The following is an 18,180-nucleotide window of genomic DNA, read 5'->3' on the forward strand; positions in this document are numbered from 1 at the left end:
ACAGCAGCGATGCAGCCGAGATGCTGGGAAGAATAAACTGCCTCTGTATGCTACTCCCCCGCCACATACGACAGGTTCCTTCTCCCTCCATGGACGCCTGTCCTTCACTGCTTCTCTCTGATGTCGACTTGGAAAGAAGTTGTACAAAATCAGTTTGCAGTTGTTCTCCAACACAGTGTTTTGGAATGATCGGTGCCATGCTTCTTTATTGGGGTTTTTTAACTGTCATTTTAGGTTAGATTGAACTCAGATTTGAACACCTGCTTCTTTCTAAAAGTGTTTGTGTGACATTTGTCTCTGCTGCGTGACAGAAACTCAACTCTCCAGCCGTGCTGAAAGCCCCCAAAGAGAGGAAGCCCAGCAAGAAAGAGGGTGGAGCTCCAGGGAAGTCCTCCAGCCTCCCAGCAGTCCTCTACAGGTACAGTGAACAAACAACCACAGAAGAAGTGGCTAGGGAGAAGAAGAGAAGTTAGTTCGATGGTGAGACCCAAAACAGGGTTTAATTATTTGACCTATCATTCATCAGAGGGTTAGGGTTTGCGGACACAATAGGAGGACACTATGGCCTAAAACCATATTGCTTGCGGTTTTCATTTATATTTAGCCTTTCATCCACTCTGTATAGAGTATAGTAAATTGTGTGTGTGTGTGTGTGTGTGTGTGTGTGTGTGTGTGTGTGTGTGTGTGTGTGTGTGTGTGTGTGTTTACGTACAGCTGTGGGATCTGTAAGAAAAACCAGGACCAGCACCTCCTGCTGCTCTGTGACACCTGCAAGCTCTACTACCACCTGGGCTGCTTGGAGCCGCCACTCACCCGCATGCCCAAGAAGACCAAGAACAGCTACTGGTGAGAAACAGAGAGAGTTTTAAAGGGGGATGAAAGATGAGAAAGGCAGAAAGGCGATACACAGGGAAGACTAAAAAGGGGAAATGTATAGAGGAGAACAGAAAGAGATGGAGAGAATGGGTGAGAATGACTTTGAGTGGTATCCTGCCTCAAAGCAGGCATGCACCGCGCATGCACACACACACACACACACACACACACACACACGCACACGCACTTATCAAGGGTGACATTTCAGCCTACTCAGTGGCAGTTGGATTATCAGATGAAGGATACAGAGATGGTGGAAAATGTCACACTCCACACAGAAGTGCTAGATTTCCTTATCTGCTGTAGGTAGATAGAGCTCTTTTCCGCATCTGTTTCAATAGTTGTATTCCATCTCGGTCACTTTGTGAAAAACTGCATAGTGGATTTTCTCCATGGAGAAGTCTAACCTTTTATTTTCTATCATAAATAAAGAGGGTGTGTGTGTGTGTGTGTGTGTGTGTGTGTGTGTGTGTGTGTGTGTGTGTGTGTGTGTTTGTTTGTGTGGCACAACCTGAGCCAGACTGTGATTGGAGTAATTCATTTTAATCCATGAATAAGGAGAGCGTGATGCCGTTCCGCTTTACTGGGTGAAAATTAGAAAAGCATTTGAAAGATAAAATTGTGTGGAGGCCAAGTCATAGCTAATTACAAGGATCTGCATGCCTAGGAATTCAGAGAGGCAAGAAGGTGCTGCCTGAGCTTCTCTGTCAGAAACAGACGGAAGATCCCAACTTCACTTTATCTTGCTTATGAGACGGCTATAAACACTGTCTCAACAGTGTTTCGATCGGTCTAGATAAGGTCAAAAAGCATATTATTGTCATGGTCATAAAGACAAAGGCCTTAGTATCAGTGTTGTGTGTCTTATATAAAACATTATCAGCAGCATCTGAATCTTGGTTTTTTTACATTTTGATAAGAAACAGTGCAACAGGAGCCCAATCCATAAGATTTTTCCTTGATAGTAAAATCGATACCTCGTAGAGGAGCGAGAACGTTTTGAATCCTGAAAGCTCATCTCTCTCTCTCTCTCTCTCTCTCTCTCGCCCTCGCCCTCCCCCCAGGCAATGTTCAGAGTGTGACCAGGCCAGCAGCGACGAAGCAGATATCGCCATGGAGACGCTACCAGATGGTACCAAGAGGTCCAGGAGGCAGATCAAGGGGCCAATGAAATTCATCCCTCAGGAGATGTCACCAGAGCCCAAAAAGAGAGATGTGAGCGGCACGGTGTGTATCGACACACAACTTTATACCTAGTAGATACATAATGAGTAGATATCGTAGAAATGTATATCCTCTCTCACATAACGTAGAGAGACGTCTGCAGCTCTGACCCCTCTCTGGTAGTCTTCTGGCTTTTATTTTGTCTATCCTTCACTAATGTTGATACATACACATACGCTGTTATTGTGGCCACTGGAAATGTCTTGGCATCTGTAACTCATGTGTAGGCCTGCCTCCTTGGGGATGCGGATGGTAATCCATTGGTCAATTCAGGTTTTAAGTTAATCCCTGTTGTCGATTGATGAACCGGCCTTGCTGGCCTGTCTTCCAACACGTTAGAATTTAATTGAAGTCACTCTTAGCCAACCTAGACTTGGGGGATAATTGAGTTGCTAATTGATTGATCCTGTGTTGATGAGAGATAATTGAAACCTCTGAAAGGTTATCAGTTAGCTTGCAAGGGCACAGCATGTTCACTTGAGAAAGGATGTCAATATTTTTCTGTGTTTGAGGGTTGTTGAAGTGGTTTTCCGAGAAAAAGTATTTTTTTCTAAATACACTGACCATCTGAAAATCAAACAAAGAAAACCCATCCCGGTTTCTGTCTTTTCCAAGAAAACCTCAGAAGAAGAAAAACTGTTTTCAAAAACATATATTTATGTGGCCATACAAAGAGGCACACTGTGGGTGTAGTATAACATTGTCAGTCAGCCCTGAGAGCTGTGGAGATACAGCTGCTCCACCTCTCCATGGATCCCACTTATCTGTACCCACCATACCCTGATCCTCCGTTACAGGCCTGCCTGCCTTCCAGCTCCCTTAAGGAACACAAGATACGCATCTGAGAAGGGGGGAGGGAAAGCTCTCCAACCCTCCTTCCCTTTGTCTTTTTCTTCCCCTTTTGTTTTGAGACTCTGTCAGTAACCAGCCCCCTCCATACCTGAATGGAACGAGCAAGTCTGGGGAACTTGCAGCCGTCCTCCGTGGGCATTCACTGTGAAGAACCGGCAGTGCCAGTCTGGGTTAATGTGTTCTTCTGTTAGGTTTTGAAAACTGCGTGCCCAGAAGTGTGCTCAGGACCCTGCTGGAGCACTCAGGGATTAAGCGCCTTTTTCTGATTTTTCTCGCCACCGCGTCCGCCCAGTCGAGGAGCTTCAATGCAGCATTTATCTTCAAATGCAAGGCGTGCGATGGCAGGCGCTGAAAGGGCCCTGCTTTGCATTTTTAATGCTTTTACCAGGGCGCCCCAGCATTGGCACCGCTCGAAAGCCCTGTTTCAATTTATCAGGGCCGGCTAATCGACCTCCCGCTGGCCTGTGTGTGTGTGTGTGTGTGTCTGTATGTGTCTGTGTCTGTGTGAGTGAGTGAGTGAGAGAGAGAAATAAGATGGCCCACTGCCACTTTCTCATGAATCCCAGCTTTCTCTGGCCGTTCTTCATGCCCTGTTGTGTGTAGTGCCTAACCTTTTAATTCCACCTTTGCCCTGAATTTCACCAAGCATTTATGAAATGTGTTAGCTACCCTAAACACAACAGTAGTACTCAGTAACACAAATTGTCTCTTAGTTTGAAATATGCCTAATCTTTTCAATGTAAGTTGAAAACCTCTGAACCTCATATATCCAAAGTTTTCAGACCAAAAACATACTCTATGTTCAAGGAGGCTTGGTCATTGCTTCTTACAGAATCTCCTGACTCTTATCTCTAACCGGTCTTGATTAACTGCATCCTGCAGCACTCCTCTCTTATTACACTGGAACATCCTGTATGAACATATGTCATTAGTCTGCTGAGAATTATGAGAATTAAGTTACTACATCTAGTTACCGCTGGTTCCTATGCTCCGTTAAGTTCGCTAATCCTGTGCGAAATGATTCATGGCTGTTAAAGATGCAATGATGTACTTAATTAAAAGATTGATTTTTGCCCGAGTCTTATAAACTGCCCCCAGTTTTAATTTCCTCACCTGAGCAGAGCTCTTGATTAGGTATGTGTTTGCGTGTGGGGTTTTCTACCTCAGCCTTGCATAGCGCTGCTGAACTCAGCGATTTTTTCTCGGTTGTAGGATTTTGTGTTGATCTTTCTCTGACCTTAATGGAGTCTGCCGTAATGGAGAAATAATTAATTAAACCTGGGCCTTTGTTTGGTGGCGGCGGTGCTGTCGCAGGAGAAGTGGCGGAGTCGTCGAGGAGCCAATTGGCAACGTTCTTGCAGTTAGCATTTATAATGATAAGTGTTCCATCTGGCGAGTGGTGGCAAGCCAAAGGCGACAGATGGAATTGTTTTCACAATCTGTTTAAATATGTTGTCGATTTTTCTTCCCCCTTTTTAAAAACCCACCAGGCTCCGTCACTCGCGTCAACAAGGAGACGTTTGATTTCCCATCATCCCTTTGGTTTTTATTCCAACATCAGCTAGATGAAGCGTTTTTTCCCTAGCCTTTGTAGTGCACAGTCCTTCCAGGGCAGCGTGGATCTCATGAAGGACCTCAACCAAAGAGCCAGTGTGGGGTTTTGGGACAGAGAACCAGAGGAAGTGTGTGTTTGGATCCACCCTCTTGGTTTCCTGGCGTGTTCAGCCAATCCCGTTTAGTGCAGCAGCATGACCCGGGCTGGGTTTCGTGCTGACTGGCCAGCCATTAGCCCATGTCAGGACAGGCCTGTTTTATCTGTTGGGCTCTGAACAAAGGGACAGCAGCCCCTGGTAATGGGACAGAGAGGGGCTCACCCGGAGGATCAGGGCATTAGTCCAGACTAGAGCAAAACAGGCCCACAAGCACCTCATTTCCTCACCCAACTATCTCAACACAAAACACTGACGTGAGGAAACTCAAGTGGATTGGAAACATCTCTTGAAGAGATGACACTTTCTCTCAGTTGGGCTGTATCAGATATGTTGTTACTGATTATTCACACAAATGATATGAAATTGATATGGAGTGATCGGTTCCCTCAGATATCAACCTTCGGCTGGAAAATAAGATGACGTAAAACAGCATGCCATTTCTAAGCTGCTTTTTCGGTGTCATAGTTCTGTTTTAAAAGTAATGGTTTTGTATTTCACAGAGAACCAGGGGGCAGAAGAGGAAGAGGGTGTCCATCTGCGAGGATGAAAAGATTGAGGTGTGTGTCTTTGCGTTCGTCCTGAACTGAAAATCTCTATCACACACAACTCATGATCACACGTCCAATTATTTTTTCTTCTATTCACTGACAATCTATGTCTCCTATAACGTCCATCTCCAAAGAGTTTTTCTTGTCTTTATTTTTTTACACCTGGACATTGGCTATATCCGCTGCAAATTTCCTCACAACTTAACATTCCACCTCTTTTACATCCCTACTACCACACACACACACACACACACACACACACACACATACAGCAGTCGGTTCTAATCACCCGTGTTTCCATAGGAACCACCACCACGGGAGCGCCGTCAGCGGCAGTCTGCAATGCAGAAGAAGCCCAAAGCAGACGACACCAGAACTGAATGCACCTCCTGCACAGGGCCAGGTGACAACGAGAACCTAGTGAGGTGGGTAAGCATGTTGTCTGTGAGGGGTGGGAGGGGTGTGTGTGTGTGTGTGTGTGTGTGTGTGTGTGTGTGTGTGTGTGTGTGTGTGTGTGTGTGTGTGTGTGTGTGTGTGTGTGTGTGTGTGTGTGTGTGTGTGTGTGTGTGTGTGTGTGTGTGTGTGTGTGTGTGTGTGTGTGTGTGTGTAGGAGCCATATCCTCCTGGTGATTAAAGTTCAGTCTTCATTAGGCTGTGGCCGCCTTGCGTCTGCAAAATGAGGGGGCTGAGGGGTTCTGCTCCATAGGCCCCCTCTATTGAACTGCCACATACATTTGCACAGTTCATTAAGACATAGTGAACAGCATGATCTGTTTTTGTCTTCTGTCAGAGTTTCAGGTGTCTCACGTCCCTTTAACTGGACTCAGGACTTTTGAGTTTAGTAGAAATCCTTCAATAGTGTCTGAATCACAACACTCAGCATTAACACACAGTAGTTTGATCGTTTTATGTGTTTCAATGTAGGCCAGAACTCTGAGTGTCAATTGACTGAAAATAACTCCCTCATGTCTTTCTTCAATATGGTTTAAAAAAATGTCATTGGTTCATTTGAACTGAAAGTATTTGTGTTATCAGGCTTTGTAATATCTGACTTAATTGACAGGATGTAATCATATGTAGATCCCAATACTATGGTCTTCTTTGAGCCTCTTGTGAGATTTGGTATTTGCGTTTTGAAGGTTAAGGTGGGGCGGTCGGGGTGTGAGGTGTGCTGCCCTGACTCTTTCTATCTTTGCATTGCACAGGTTGTGAGAGCCGGGGCACCCACCTCACCTCCCCCTAAATACTCGGACTGACGACCTTTGGCTTAGAGACAGAGAGACTGAGGCAATTTAACGTGTTTGAAGAATGGCGGTGGGGTCGCGGGGGCAGGAGTCGCACGTGGATGGCCACCTCTTGACCGTCACCTTCCGACCAACCGACCTCTGACCCCCAAACTGGACCACCATCTTGTCCAATGACAATTGAGGGACAAAGCAAAAATGAGCGAAGCGAAAAATGAACTTGAGGAATCGAAGTACTTGCACGTTGTCGTGAGCCAATGACGTTTGTTTCAAGGGGGATCGGGGGGGTCAGTATAACTGCATTCTCTTACCATGGACACTCTTATAAGGACATTGTGGTAGTTTTAGAAAGGCACACAGGTGCGTCTTTGTGTTCTTCATTGCCATCCCTTACGGCCCTTATTAAGTAGTATGGAGTCGGGGCTGTAGACACTTCATTGTTGGGGACTGCCCTTTCGCTGGACTATGGCCTTATTGGACTGTGGAGTGATTCTGAAGCTATGCTGATCTTCTCCATTGGAAGAGGCCTGTAGTCTCTCAAACTCTACATATCATCCCTGTCCTGTCCTCTCTCGCCTGTCTCCTCCCTACTCCTCTAGGAAAGGTGCTCTCTCTCATCATGACTTCATTTTACCTTTATAAGTTGCCAAACTAACTCATATCAAGACTCCCTGTGTCCCTCTACCCTCCCCTCGGACTATTCCTCTACCATTTTACGCTACGATGGTGCTTTGCTCTTTTGACCTCCTGAAGGCAGCTTATCAGCACATCCAATCAGTGGTATTGACTGAAGTCATTTGTGCCCCAAATCACCCCTGTGTTTTCCTGCGTAAATGCCTTTAATTGCAGATGCACTTGAACTAAAGCTCTCATCTTTATAGCGTTGCGTCACAGTGTAGAAGTTTCTAGAGTAGAGGGAAAAGTAGACTTAGGAATAGTAGTGCTTTTTCGTAGAATGATTTACCCTTTCTGGTGTTTTCAGATGTAGCCACATTTCTATAGCAACGTCACAGTTAAAACAGCAATAGTAGCAACATAATGATAATTGGTAAGTGTACTTATTTAAATGTTAGTGTGAGTGGTATGTGTTTAGGCATTTTTTACAAGTCTTCCTTTTTCCATTATCGTTTAGAACTTGACAGTTTATACTGACACGTCTTCAGAAGCAGCTCCCCAGCTCTCGTCTCCCCAGTGTCCCATAGTCAGTCAACTGAACAGCTGCCTCCTGGCCTGTCATGGTTGCTGACAAGTGTCATATCCTGCCCTCGTATGTCACTCCCCTGGTCATCCCGGGACTCTATGCATGCCTCTGGGAGCAGACAAAACCCCTGATATTGCTTATGTCCTGGAAAATCAGCCCAGAGAAAAAGATGGTGCTTTGGTTATCCTTTTGGAGATGAAGAGGTCCCTGCGCATGGTGACCTGCTGCCTACCGACGCGTCACTCCCATGAGCCCCACTGCACATTTAAAGGACTGTCAGTGCTACAGCATGGCTAGCTTAGCCTCCTCTGTATCTAACCCGTTCATTAGCTAACTCTGTATCTAACCCGTTCATTAGCTAACTCTGTATCTAACCCATTCATTAGCTAACTCTGTATCTAACCCGTTCATTAGCCTCCTCTGTATCTAACCCGTTCATTAGCTAACTCTGTATCTAACCCGTTCATTAGCTAACTCTGTATCTAACCCGTTCATTAGCTGACTCTGTAACTAACCCGTTCATTAGCTTACTCTGTATTTAACCCGTTCATTAGCTAACTCTGTATCTAACCCGTTCATTAGCTGACTCTGTAACTAACCCGTTCATTAGCTTACTCTGTATTTAACCCTTAGCTAACTCTGTACATTAATTTGAACATGAGAATATGTGATGTGTTCTAATAGTGTGAGAACACGTGATAGCCATGTTGTGTGATGTGTTGTTTACAGTATTTATTGAAGAGGCCAACCATTTCTCCTACTCTTTTTGTGCCTACATACTTGATTATTGATTATATCATAAGCCTTTTTTTATTTTTTATTATTATTAATGTGTCGTGAAGAAATAGTTGAACTTACTTTTGTGGTTGAATCTACCTGCTTATTTATTCGTTACTTATTTCATTGTTTACAGACATGCCTATATGTTATTGTTGTGGTAAAGACATTGTGTAATTCATAACTGTGATAATGGAGTAAGAATGTGAATGTTGCTGCTCTCATGTGTGTCTATGAAGTATCCGGGACCTCCGTCTCCCGACATTTACAGTAGCTCCTCAGCATTACGTGAGCTTTAATAAACTCTTGACTTTTTCACCTTATTGCCACAGTGATAAATGAGTGTCAGTGAGCTAATTAATTTTTCTGAAGGTGTGGAGGCGGCGGTCCGTTTGTGCGTTTAACGCCTTCTGTCATCTTTGATTTATCACCTGGGAAGTGCCCCTCGTCTTGTCTCGTCCGTGGGTCGGCTTGGCTCAGGCTGAGTGGGGCTGGAGGAGAAGCTGAGGGTGTTCTCATACAACACAGAGCTGATCTGTTTGTTTTAGCATAGTCCTGATTCTGTGTACTCCTTCAGCACCCCTCCCTCGCTCTCTCTCTCTCTCTCTCTCTCTCTCTCTAGCTCTCTCTCTCTCTGCATCTCCCTCTCACACACTGCCAAGTACAGAGATAGAGAAGAGAGAGAGAGAATAGAGAGGCTTTCATGGACAATCTGGTTAACGGCATAACAAAAGCCCAATGTGTCTGGCCACAGACGGATAGCATTTGTGCATAGAGTATACTTCAGCCCCAACTAGTCCAGGGAGAGAGAGACGCTTGTGTTCTGCCCAGTGGCAGCCTCACTTTGAGTGCGTCTTAGAGAGATGGAATCAGAACACCGTGGCGAACTGTAAATGCCCCAATCCCTCATCCTCAGCCCCTGGGTCCACAGAGACCAGGGAGGAGCAGGGTGGAGACGGGCGGGGCATTGCTACAGCTGTGTTCAGGGGATGAGACGGCAGGTTTCTCTGCAGGGCATGGAGCAAGGAAGGAAAAAGGGGACGGGAAGGGAAGGAAGGAGGGAGGTTCTGGAAGAGCAGTAACCTTTCCGATGATGAGTGCGTTTCCCATTACTGTTCTGACACAGGATCCGGGGAGATGATTTAATGGCGGCATTTTGTTTTTGCTGACTTCACCCTTTTTTTTTTCCCCCCCCGCCATTAAAAGAGAAAAGGCAAGCGCCAGCGCCGGCCGGGGCTGTGTGGGAAGAGTGGCCAAGCAGTTCAAATCTATTACTACCCACCCAGCGTCTTCTTCCCCTAGCTGCCTCTTTTATCCTCTGCAGTGTGTGTCAGCTCTGCTTGCTCCCTGGATGCTGCTTCCTCCCTCCCTCTCTCCTCCTCTAAGTCTCCCCATTTTATTCCTGTCCCCATTTTTTCGCTCTGCAGTGCATCTCCACCCACCCCCACCTGCCCATGTTTCACTGACTACACACTAAGGATGAATCACGTAACCCCAGAGGTGCCTTATATCCTAATTAGTGTAAGATTTGCCCCAGCACACAGACTCTAATATTATAGAGGTGTTGTGTGGCCCAGGCTGTGACACGGGCGCTCACTGAGCAGTCTGGGGCTCTGGTTAGGTCAGAAGCGGCTGGCGGAAGGTTCCTCCTGCAGAGCAGAGGCCACAGACCAGCTGCTGGTAGAAAACCCTGCCCAACACTGTGTCTGAGCTCAGCACACTGAGGCCCCCTGCTGGCAGACTAGTGGAACACCAGCCACACGGCCTCCCAGGTAGAAGTCCTATCTCCTGACCCATCTGTCTCGTCTACAGTATCCCCCCCCCCCCCCCCCCCCCTCCACTGCCCTGTCCCAGCGGTGAATGAGTTGTGTCCTAATGAGCTAATAAAGGCAGCTGGCCTGGCAGGGGTCTCTCCACAGGCCTGACTCCAGCTGCCCATTCATTACCTCCCCCCTTGTAAAACAATGGCTCTTTAATAATGTCGCAAGGCCCCAACAGTAAATCAAAAAGTGGGAGGCTAGGAAAGTCCGATAATCCACTCCTTACTATAGAGAGGATTCACAGAAAGCCACCGGCGCACTTTGTCATCGGCGGGAGTCAATGGCTGAGCGCTTTGTGCCATATTGATCCCTGTCACGTGGCCACTCCCCAGGTAATTGCACTGCCCTCTTATGATAAATTCACCACCTTGTTACAGCCACTGGGGCTAAGGCACCGAGCCGGGAGAGAAAAGAAGTTGGAGCCACAGGCCCGCTGTCGATACATGGGCTGTAGCTATGTGGGCGCACAAAGGAGTTCCAAAGCAATCACACTTCAATGTACTTCCAGCGTCGATGTGTTGTCATCATGGGGTGTTTATTGGCTGTTGCACTTTTTATTTTTTACCCCGAGGAATACAATGTGTTCAGTTGTGACGGTGGTTGTGATGGCCGCAAGAATGTGGGGAACGATGAAGAAAGATATGCCAACTTGAAAGTGTGTTGTTTAAGGATAACTCAGAGTTTCTCTGCTTTTCGTTAATCCACAAAGAAGATAATCACAATTGTCAAGCAGATTATTCCCAAAACAAGTAAACAACATTTAATTACAGTTTAAAAAAAAAAGAAATACAAAAAAGTGCTTAATTAGTTTTATTATTATTGAAGTGTTTTTGTCAGTTATCAGATTTTGAATACAGCGCTGCACTTCTACTATCACTAGTCCCCAGAGCAGAGCTCCCACGTCTAGGTTCCTGAAGCCGCCATTAAGGCATTCTTTTATTTAATTTCATATTTGCTTGTGACCATGTACCTGTGTGCATTCACCAGATTAAGCATACAAGCATCCAGCCATGTTAAAGCCTGCTGAGCCCTGCTTATCTTACCTCAGGTCGAGAGCTATGGCTGCAGATCCAACAACATTGGTAATTGCCCAGTTTCCCTATAATATCCAGTTAATATCCAGTGGAGGTAGAGATCGGAGGACGGGCTCATTGTAATGCATGGAATGGAATGAGGAACGGTGTCAAACACAATACCATTGATACCATTCCTCATTCAGTTCCATGCATTACAATGAGCCCGTCCTCCGATTTATACCTCCACCAGCCTCCCCCGATCCAATTATAACTTTGCTTAAGTACCTCTGGAATCAATTTGATCTGACGGGCATGTCCATAGCTGAGTGGGCGAGGGATGGAAGCCCCATGCAGGGCCATAGGCTCTGGAGCTCAAACTTTGAAGAGAGAGAGGTGGTGGTGGGGGGGGGGGGGATCTGGATGAGACCAGATCAAGCCTAGTTTAGCCACCCACTCAGAGAGAGGGTCCAGGGGTGGTGGCAGAGGGGAGGGGGCCCTAAGAACTCCACGCAGAGATTAAACACCAGATGAAAGGGGATACGAGTCGCCAGCCGAGAGCAACATGTGTAGCAGACAAAAGCAATCAATTGTGTCCCTTCTGCCCCCCACCGCCACCACCACCTCATACCCAATAAGATTACATCAATCAATAACCTCTCTTATGAGTGATTGGATTCTGTCTGCTTCTAGAGGGGGGGGGGAGCTGCTCAATTTTCCCAATGATTAAAGCGGAGCTAAATTGCTTTGATAACATCAAGGACCTTGGTGTGACTGGGTCCGTAAGGGCAGTGTTCAGAGCAGATAGAGGTGGGCGCCCACCGCTGACAGAGACTGTGAGGAGGAGGAGGTTGGGAGGGCTTGCCCAGTCAACCAGGTATAAGTTGGCATTAGCCATAGCTCCAGGAACAGCTCCAAACCGCTACTATGTAAAAAGAAAAAAATAATAATAAAAATAATACACTGTAATTACAGTGTTACTACACAGGTATAGGGGCAACTTAATGTTAAATGTTACCAAGAAATGCTATAAGATATAAAGTAGTTTGATGGAAAAATTAATTAATTTGATAATTTTTATATAAGCACATTGAGGAAGAAGAGGAAAACGAAAGCCAAGCAGTACAGAAAAGATTATACTTCCTCTTAAATATGTAAAAAAAAAAAAAAACTGCAGGTCTTGTCATTTTGAATTCCAATTAACTATAATCATCCCCCCACCCCCACCCACCCGCAGCCGGATGGGACCTGCATCAACGAGCAGTGTTTTAATTCAAAGATGTTCTCTGTGATATACAACAAACATAACAATAGGTTCATTAAGGTAAAGTAATTAAAGAAGTGAGTGGAGGAATTGTCGCACACTTGTCTAATAAAACAGAACCCTCCTGTGGGTCTGGGGCTGTTTCAAGTGTCTCCAGCAGGGAATCGGGCCAGTCTGTTCCTTCCGTTCGCCCAAGCAGAGCGGGAGATTCATGTGAAATCAATTGGCGGTTTGTGTGCAACAATAGGAGTGTGCTCATTAGTGGTGCAGACACACTTGTGGTAATTTGTCTTCTTTTCTCTGGGCGGCCGGAGGGCGCTTTAAATTCCCATCGTTTCCGAGGCAGATATGCCTGCTCAGCCCATCTATGCGAGTGCAAAGGTGTGTGTGTTTGTGCGTGTGTGTGTGTGTGTATGTATGTCATCCACCTGCCTCTGCAGATCCCTGCTAATGTGCAGCAGCTGTTGGACTCTGCTTCTACAAACTAGTAAGATGCCAGTTATCTACGCCAATGAAATGATGTTCCCAGCACAAGTTCCGTTACACTGGTTTCAGTAAATCTATCGTGCTTGATGTGCTTTTAGAGAAGCAACCTAGTCCCCGTCCCCCGTCCCCCCCTCTCCATGCTTTAACCCTAACCCCTATATCCACATCTCCATGTCCCACAGGCACACCTTCTCTGGGCTTATGTATATGTGATGCTTCTTATTTACACTTAATTAGTTAAGAAAATGACATAACATTCATTAGCCATTCGACTAACGACTGGTGGGAAATGTTTATCGCTGCGTTTAATAGGATGTGAGTAAAGTGGCGGTTTCCTCTGATGTTTCTTCTTTTTTTTTCTTTTTTTCTTTTTTTACTTTAAAGTGAGAGCATGTACTGTAATAGAGGCTGCTCCAAGTTGACAGGCTGTCACCGAGGGCAACCCGTTTCTTCATGGCCCTGTCACAGTGAATATATGGGGGGGGGGGGAGATACTGAACGTATAGCTAGTATGTAAAAGATCTGGTTGTGGAATGAATTGGCAATCACATTGATATATGAACATGGTATTTTATAACTGCGGGGTATTGAAGATAGATCACTTCTTTTACATGAGATGAACACCTTAGTACACCGTTGGCTACATTTTTTAATTTTAGCCACGTAGAAGTTGGATGTTGTCCATTTTATCTCTCAGTATAATGTATTTCTTACATGTTTTGCTTGTATCAATGAAGACAAGCTGAATTTAGATTTAGTATTACATCAAGCCCTATATTTTAAGCCCTTGGCTATTGTAGCATTGCTTTAGAACTAGTGTGTAATTCCTTATGAACATCCAACACAGGCTGTCAGCCACACAATTCCAGTTGCCTTGGAAGCTATTCCATACTCTACCAACTTTATTATGTATTCATATTCACATCAAAGGAAAGGGTTGACTTCTCCATTTCCCACTAGTGCGACATGATTAAGCAGAATCAATTTGGAGAAGCAGTGAATGATCACCCATAGATTTCACAATGAACCCTGTCCGCTTTATCGACAGGGAAGTGGAACGAATAGATTAGGCGTAGGGCTTAGCAGGATCCAGAATGGTTTTTGATCCTGTGGGAATAGCTGGCTAGTGTTGTCTTGTCTGGGAGAGGCTGTGGTGGAGCGCAGAATCACGAGTCCCTCCCAGACTTAATAGGAGAAACTGCCACTGTTGGCATGGTTACACAGGTGAGACTTTTTGTCCCTTGGTGGGTATCTGTTTCTCAAGGGCACCTTCGGGTGGTCTATCAGAATGGTCTCAGTAGTCCACCAATCCCATTTAGGGATTAAGATGATTCAGAACCCACAGTAGCCTGAAGTCTGTTTGGAAAAAAAAAAGAAGAAGAATTTGGAGATAGATCCATGGAGAATGTTGAGAACTTCTGTATGGAGCGCTAGAATGCCGTCCTTGCCTTTTAAACCAGTTAGCTCATCGTTTGTCTGCCGGTACATAACGGCCTATTAGACACTTCTCAGCTTCACCTCATAGTTTTAATAATAACACACATTCCGTAGGCATTATTGACCGCTCTGACTGCTACCTAGCGCTGCTTCTTCTCCAGAAATACATGTCATCCAACATTTTATTCAACTTTCAACTTCATCTAGAGAACATTTGCTAACCACCGCTGTAAAGATGTTTATTCAGACAACAGCCACCTGTGTGACAGCCTGGGTGATGTGCCATATGCAGGGGGTACTTCCTTATTAGTGTGTGATGTAGACCAGGCCTCTCTTTAATTAGGGGGAGGGGGGGGGGGGGGTCTCTGGTAGGTTGTGCTTTGAAAAGGGCTCGTCTGACAGGAGGTGCTGGGTTCAATATTCTACAACAATAGTACACTGCAACTGTGTGTGTGTGTGTGTGTGTGTGTGTGTGTGTGTGTGTGTGTGTCTCTCTCTCTCTCTCTCTCTCTCTCTCTCTCTCTCTCTCTCTCTCTCTCTCTCTCTCTCTCCCCCCATCCTGAGTGGTGTTTTGCTCTCCCTGTTTCTGTACGTTGGGTGTGTGTGTTACAGTCGCCAAGCTCTGCTCTGACGTGTAGTCATTCACCAATAGATTCCTGATCACTAGTTAGTCTCACTGGTCTCTCAATGAAAGTCTCTTCGGTGGTGTTTCTGCTCTCTAGGCAGCAGCGTGTCTGTCTCTGTCTCTGTCTCCTTGCCCAGTCATTCCCGTTTCCCCTCAGCCTCCCGCCCCGCCCCGCCCTCAACCCCGCCTCGTCGTTAATGGAGACGGACGGGGAGAGAGAACAGATTGACCTCTCCCCGGCTGTTATCTCCTTTTATCAGATTTCGATTGAAAAATCTACTCCATTGATTAGGACATAATTAGTTAATCATGGACCGGGATGGGAGGGAGGGTGTAGGGGGGGGGGACGAGAGGGGAGCTGGAGCTGGACTGAAGGACATTCAGCTTCGCCAATGGCAGCTCATGAATCATTAATTAATGGAACACTTGTCCAGTCTCATCTTGCTCCAACCACGGGGGGTCGCCTCTCTCATGTACACACACACACACACACACACCTGCGTTTTAGCCACTCTTATATATCTCAATTTTTTATCTCACAATTTTACGCTGATAAATCTATTGAACATGATGACTCTTCAATCCCCCCCCCCCCCCCCCATAGCATAGTGATATGCGTGATGGTCAATATTCATGTTGCGTGTTGTTTGCTGACCCCTGTTGCTTTTCTCAATGACACAAAGGCAGTACAGTTTCAGGGTGGGGTCACAGGCTCTTGTCTGATAATAACGAAGCTCATGCATATCTGTCTATCTATCTTAATATCTAGTCATAAATATTGCACTGTGTAATGCCTGTTTAAGGTCAAGGCAGTGAGCTGTTCGAGTGTGTTTTGAATCTATTAAGGATCCCATCCCTGACAACTCATAGATCTGTCATCATCTATCAGTGTGTGTGTGTGTGTGTGCGTGCGTGCGCGTGCGTGCTCGTGCGTGTCTGCGTCTGTGTGTGCGTGCGCCTGTGTGTGTCTGTGTGAGCGGTTGGGTGTATCTGTGTGTGTGAACAGACAGACACTGACACCCATCCCCTGAGTGTAACACCTGCCCTACCTCTCTCCTGTAGGTGTGACGAGTGTCATCTCTGCTACCACTTTGAGTGCCTGGACCCTCCTCTGAAGAAGTCTCCCAAGCAGACGGGCTACGGCTGGATCTGCCAGGAGTGTGACACGTCCTCGTCCAAGGTGAGTGTGTGTGTGTGTGTGTGTGTGTGTGTGTGTGAAACGGCATATGGGTGGGGAGGGATATGCAGGCCGCTTTGTTTTGACGTCATCACAGCATTGAAGCATTAAATGAAAATAGACGTTTCAAATTTGCTGTCATGTCTGGTGAAGAATATTTCCTCGTTTATTCGTTCGGGTTTGGGCTTAGTAGATAGATGATTTTTATGTTTGTTGCTAATATTTTTTGTTTGTTGCTATATCAGTTGCTTTATGGCTTTTCACTCTTGAATCAGAAGCTAAATGATTTTGACTATTTATTTATAACGCTGAAGTTTCAAATAGGAATAGAGCAAGTGCATAAAAAATATAGCCCAGGGCTGTTTTAGTGAGAGCTGTATATGAAGTTGCTTTGGCTCTTGGTCTGTGTAACTCTCAGTGGTCCTAGGCTGCAGAACCATATTCAATCAGAAACCTCTCCTCTTTTACTGAGAGAATCTCCAGTGCATTATGAAGGGCACACAGGCGTGTTAAATCTCTCTCTGCAGCGCTCCTGCTTCACTAACCCCCTTCCCCTCCTCCCTACATCTCCAGACTCATACTCCAGCCTGAGTTATCCACTCCTTGGCTTTCTTAATTACGGATCAAAGGGAAATGGAGTGTGTTTGAAGTCGTAAGAGTGTTCCGATTGCGGCGCGGACAACAGCGACGGCTACGTTTTAATTCCCTGATCCCTCCCTGCTCCGCTTCCCCTATGTTCAGCGCCGGCCGGAATATCTCAGGAAGAGACAGCTAGGGCTGAGACATGACAACTGCAGCACCCGCGTCTCCTTTTTTATCTTAGAAACCAAAAGTGGCAGAGCCAAAATGGCTGCCCCCCCTCATACCTCACACCGATGTGAAGGTGCTCCATTTTCATCGAAATGTCCCTGAAAAATGGCAAGTCCCGCCAGAAGTGCTTTTCCCCCCCTACATTTAAATAATGTTTTTCTTATTGAATTACACTGTAATCAAGGGTAAGGTGCAGCTACTCGGGAACCAAGTTCGGTTGATTAAATGTTTCCGCATTTCAATTTATCTGGAGAAGGGCAGCCTGTCCTGCCCGGCTCTATCTTTGTGGAAAATGGGGGTTAATTGATGTTGCAAAAGAGGAAGCGACACATAAAAGGCAGACTGGAAATGCTGCATAACGGGAATGAAACGTTAAATTACAGGGAAAAATGAAAAGGTTAAAGCTCAGTTAAAATGTTGGATCGCCGAGTAGAGACTTTGTGCTGTCGTAAAGATCGTGGCTCCAGCCCCTTCGGGAAAGGCATGAAGATGCATCAGTGTGCATTATTAGCAATTATTCCTCCATCTGAGGGGACGATGCCATAGATGTCACAGGGAACAGTTGTTATTTGTGCCTGCCGTTATGTTCCCGTGTGTCTATCGAGTTCTACTCTTGTCTGGGTTTTAACCAGAGCTTGGTACTTCAACCATGTAGCACCATGTTGTTTCACAGAGAGTCAGAGGAGATTAGTGAAGAGCTACTGACTTTTATAAGGCCTTATATAGAGATGAAGCCCATTATACATTGTTCTAAATTCCCATCATAAAGAGACATGTTGGAGCATTATGACCCATAAGTCTACAATCGTGTCGTTAATAGGGCTATTATAAGTCAAAGGCGCAGAAGAAAGGCTCAAATCGGCCACCCGCTGTTATTTTGTGTGGAGTGTGTTGTTAACAGAAGGAGTGGGTGGAATCTTGGGAGAGGCAGAGAAAGGAGCTTTTAATGGTGGGAGGTGGAAGGGGGCACAGGGATTAAACTAGTCTTTGCTTTTTAAATGTGCTCGCTGGCAGCCTGCAGAGAGCAGGCAGTCCCCCGAGACCCCCAAGACCAGACCCAATCCTGTTTAATCACCCCCGCCACACACACACACACACACACACATACACACAA

The 18,180-nt window shown here is 45.9% G+C and overlaps 1 protein-coding gene across 1 annotated transcript in view; it reads left to right on the forward strand.

The window, feature by feature from the left end:
* Nucleotides 1–18,180, forward strand: part of phf14 (PHD finger protein 14) — a gene marked incomplete at its 5' end in the record, with an annotated part of 54,997 nt that overhangs the window by 25,170 nt on the left and 11,647 nt on the right. The window contains 6 exon segments of the mRNA XM_083684898.1: nucleotides 312–418; nucleotides 715–846; nucleotides 1,941–2,091; nucleotides 5,165–5,221; nucleotides 5,516–5,637; nucleotides 16,142–16,259. Coding sequence (XP_083541024.1) covers nucleotides 312–418; nucleotides 715–846; nucleotides 1,941–2,091; nucleotides 5,165–5,221; nucleotides 5,516–5,637; nucleotides 16,142–16,259 — 687 coding nt within the window.

Source organism: Argentina silus, assembly GCF_951799395.1.
Source record: "Argentina silus genome assembly, chromosome: 14".
Taxonomy (NCBI): domain Eukaryota; kingdom Metazoa; phylum Chordata; class Actinopteri; order Argentiniformes; family Argentinidae; genus Argentina; species Argentina silus.